The sequence below is a fragment of the Pyxicephalus adspersus genome, chromosome 5, assembly GCF_032062135.1.
Source record: "Pyxicephalus adspersus chromosome 5, UCB_Pads_2.0, whole genome shotgun sequence".
Classification (NCBI taxonomy): domain Eukaryota; kingdom Metazoa; phylum Chordata; class Amphibia; order Anura; family Pyxicephalidae; genus Pyxicephalus; species Pyxicephalus adspersus.
The window spans coordinates 21,268,980-21,273,442 of NC_092862.1; the positions used below are offsets into that span (position 1 = coordinate 21,268,980).

The 4,463-nt window shown below is 49.0% G+C and overlaps 1 protein-coding gene across 2 annotated transcripts in view; it reads left to right on the top strand.

Annotated features, from left to right (window-relative positions):
- Positions 1-1,367: 1,367 nt before the first annotated feature.
- The window catches only part of ANKRD46 (ankyrin repeat domain 46), a gene marked incomplete at its 3' end in the record, with an annotated part of 12,725 nt that continues 9,629 nt past the window's right edge, over positions 1,368-4,463 (top strand). Inside the window, 1 exon segment of one of the 2 annotated variants that reach the window (XM_072410832.1) lies at positions 1,368-1,431. In XM_072410832.1, the coding sequence (XP_072266933.1) occupies positions 1,407-1,431 (25 nt within the window). In that variant the 5' untranslated portion in view covers positions 1,368-1,406. 2 annotated transcript variants of the gene reach the window in all.

Genomic DNA, 4,463 nt, shown 5'->3' on the forward strand with positions numbered 1-4,463 from the left:
TCTAACCTGGGGTTTCTTCAGAGGATGCTAGGAGTTCGTTGAACGATATGTGCTTCTCAGGTCAGTTTAAAAACAACAAATAACCCCTTTTTGACTACTAGCAGGACAACATTGGATATAGTAACTAAGGAGGAGTTCTACAAAGGCCTAAAAGGTGTTTCAAGGGTTCCCCCATGTAAAAAAAGGTGGGGAAGGGCTGCTCTGATAAATCCCACCCCTGCTTGCTCTCTGTGCATTTCTCACAACTCAGTACACCCCCAGGTCATTTGCCCTTGCTGGGGCAGAGACAGACTCTCCTTATAGTTGCCACCTATATGAAATCACATATATTTTCAAGACAGGAAAACTGAATAAACAATGTATACTCCTATGCTGCACAGTATTTATATAGCACCAACATATTACACAGCAATTTACAAAGTCCATAGTCAGATCACTAGCTCTCCCTCAAAGGAGCTTACATAATGTCCTCGCTTAGATCAGATTATACACAATGCATTAATTTCTTTTTGCAATCAGTAAAGACCCTTACATTACAAATGTTTTATGAAACCCAACCACCTCGTCATCCAGAAAACCTAACACTGAACTCCCTCAGGTCATTCTTTAATGCTGATTCTGCATAAACTGTCACCAATACCCCCCTCACCCTGCAAAACTGACATGGAAACCCATTTGTCCTCCTGTAGTTGTGACATTGTAACCCCACCAACCCATCCAATATGACCCCATTGTACAGACACCCAACACCCCGATCCCATGTGACCCCATTGTAACCCCACCAACCCATCCAATATGACCCCATTGTACAGACACCCAACACCCCGATCCCATGTGACCCCATTGTACCAACACCCCCATCCCATGTGACCCCATTGAACTGACACCAAACACCCCCATCCCATGTGACCCCATTGTACTGTGAGTGCACTCCCACCCCTGTGTCCCCTCCACCTTCAGAATCCCACCCATATGTAGGGACACTGCACCTCTTAATACACGGGAAATGTCCCCCAATGTTGTCACCAAACACCCCCAAAAGGTACCGACACTGCCCCCCTCTACAATACAGCAACCCTATGTAGACCTGTACCATGAATACCAAATCCATTTACCCAGCCCCCTCATGTCACCCTGTCCCCAAAACCTCAGCAGTCACCCAGCACCCCTGTCATATAACCCCATCACATGGAGGGTCCCTCACCCAGCAGCTTTCCCGCCCTGTCATCCTGTCACTTCCCCCAGCACATTAATGTCACCTCACACCCCTCACTCCTATCCTATAGACGGTATAGCCTAAACCTGCCGCACAAGCTTTACTTCTCCCGGTCTATCAAAACACTCGGATTAAGTCTCCACCTACTTCCGGTATCTTTACTGACGTCACTTCCGGCTCCCTCTAGTGGATGAGAACTGGCAGACTCGCTGAAGGTGGGTGGTTTGTTTTGGGTTGGCCTGCATTGTTTGCCGTGACGTGACCTCCTGAGATTTGTATACAAATGCGTTATAAGGAAGACAATGGCATGGTCGGCGTTTGTGACATGACACCTGGTGCCAGGGGTGAGATATGCTGCATGGGGAGGGGGTGCAGAGCTGTCAGGGGGCACCCAATGCCAGGAACCTGGTGCCAGGGGTGAGATGTGCTGCACGGGGAGGGGGTGCAGAGCTGTCAGGGGGCAACTAATTCCAGGAACCTGGTGCCAGGGTTGAGATGTGCTGCATGGGGAGGGTACAGAGCAGACAGGGGACACCCAATGCCAGGAACCTGGTGCCAGGGGTGAGATGTGCTGCATGGGGAGGGTACAGAGCAGACAGGGGACACCTAATGCCAGGAACTCGGTGCCAGGGGTGAGATGTGCTGCATGGGGAGGGGGAGCAGAGCAGACAGGGGACACCTAATTCCATGAACCTGGTGCCAGGGTTGAGATGTGCTGCACGGGGAGAGGTCACAGAGCTGTGGGGGCACCTAATGCCAGGAATGTGGTGCCAGGGGTGAGATGTGCTACATGGGGAGGGGGTTGCAGAGCTGTCAGGGGGCACCTATTGCCAGGAACCTGTTTCCAGGGGTGAGATGTGCTGCACGGGGAGGGGTCACAGAGCTGTCAGGGGGCACCTAATGCCAGGAACCTGGTGCCAGGGGTGAGATGTGCTGCATGGGGAGAGGTGCAGAATTGTCAGGGGGCACCCAATGCCAGGAACCTGGTGCCAGGGGTGAGATGTTGTGCATGGGGAGGGGGAGCAGACAGGGGACACCTGGTAACAGTGGAGGAATGTGCTGCCTATGAAGAGTGTGCAGAGGTTTCCACAGACACTTTATGGGAAGACCTGGTGCTTGGGGCAAGATGTGCTGCTTGGGGAGAAAGGTGCAGAGCAGTTTACTGGCACCCAATGTCAAGACCGTAGTACCAGGGCAGAGATGTGCTACACAGAGCTGGGCATAATGGGGTCGCATAGATCAGTGTACACAGACCTACTGCCAGGAGCTTGGTGCTAGGGGTGAGATGATGTTCAGGAGGAGGGAGTACAGAGCAGTCATGAAGCATCTAATGCCAAGAGCCTGGTGCCAGGGCAGAGATGTGCTGCATAGGTAAGGGTGTGCAGAGCTATCTACTGACAACCAACCCCAAGACCCCGGTGTTACGGCTGAGCTGTGCTACATGTAGATGGGGGTATACGGAAATATTGAGTAGTCTGCTCAGACCTACTGTCAAAAGCCTGGTCGTCAAGCGACGCCTAATATGAAGGGTCAGGTGACAGGTATGAGACATTCTGCAAGGGGGAGGGCATTGCTGAACAGTCAGGATACCTCTAATGCCAAGAGCATAGTGCCAAAGAGAACTTTGCTGTATGGTGGCAGGTGCAAAACAGTCAGGAGGTACATATTGTCAAGGCTAGTGCCAGGAAAGAGATGTGCTGAATGGTGGAGGATGCGGAACATTTCTGCACAAAACTAGTGCCCAGTGCTAGGAGCATTGTGCCAAGGGGATTGGCATAAAACAGATTTGGGGGCTGTGACATTAACCAGACTGTATTTGCTCTGGTAGTATTGGCACAAAGTGGGACAAAGCTAAACTTATTTCCTACCTATTGTAGGACAGGCATCATGTAGTTTGGGGCGCAGTGTCTTTTATGCTGTGTCAGTCCATGATACCCAATATCTCTGGTACCACTAAAGCACAGAGGATTTGCCCCTGAGCAGAAATCTAAGAATTTCTTTTACCATATGACTGAGACTGCTGGCACAGAAGAGTATCCCAGTGCTGGCAGGGTCTGTAACACAAAACTGACTTCTGGTGCCCAGTGGCACTTTGTGATTAGAACTGCTTTCTGGTTCCCAGAGGCTGTAATGTAGAGGTAACTGTAGCAAAGAGACCAGTATATAGAGGAAAAAGTATCAGGGCTGGATCTAGCAGTGTTATGGCATTTACATTTTAATGTTTTGACAGCTGAATAAGGCTGCATACACATGTGCAATAATTGTCCTGGGAAAGGATCTTTCACAATCGGCCCTAAAGGCGATAATCGGACCACAATCATCTAGCTTTAATTGCAAATGTCCTAAAGATGGTATTGACACCAAAATTGCAATGGCGACCGATCTGTGGCAATATGCCCCAAAAGAAAAAAATATAATAATGTATATGTGGTGTTTTTGTAAATCAAAGGTAAAGTTGTGTCAAAAATACGTTGGCTAAATAGCACCTGATATTGCCCTGTTTGTCCCCCTTGGTCAGTGGATACCAACCTTTTGGACCTCACAGACCACTAAATACACAGAATCCGACCCGCGCATGCGCGGAGAGCCATATGTCACTCAAAGGGGAAGAAACTTCCACCAGAGTGACGTCATGATGCCAGAACCTGCCCACAGGCGGGTTGTGTCCATACTGGGGACATGGGGACCACCGGTTAGTGATTGCTGCCCTAGGTAGTGCTGTGAATATCATCTACATCCATAATTGCAGCATCTTAGCTGTCATGAATTAGGCTAAATTTACTCAGCTAGTGAGGATGTGGTGCATTTACTGCTTGCTCAGACGAAAGCTAATGTAGTGTCTTCCTGCAACAGTGAGCGGTACTAATGCCGCTCACTGCTGCCAGCTGTTAAAAGTGTGAAACCGTGCTGCTGTGTGTGTGTTTGAGCTGCCAAGGTGGGTTTGTGCATTTAGAGGCAGATGTAAACCTGCTCTTAGGCTTGGAAACAATGTAACATTAGTATGACGCAGGTTAGTATGTCACAATGAAAACAAACAATTACGACCAATCAACAGTTATGCATGGTTATATTTGAACCATCGAATTTGTGCACGATTCTGTAACGATATGATCGTTCAAAAATAATCCTCCATTAGTGTACACATGCTAGATACTATCGTTTGAACAATGCAGGAAGTGACATGGAAAGGAGAAAGTGTATTGCAGAAACATCCACGATCACTGAACGACTGTACACACGATAGATA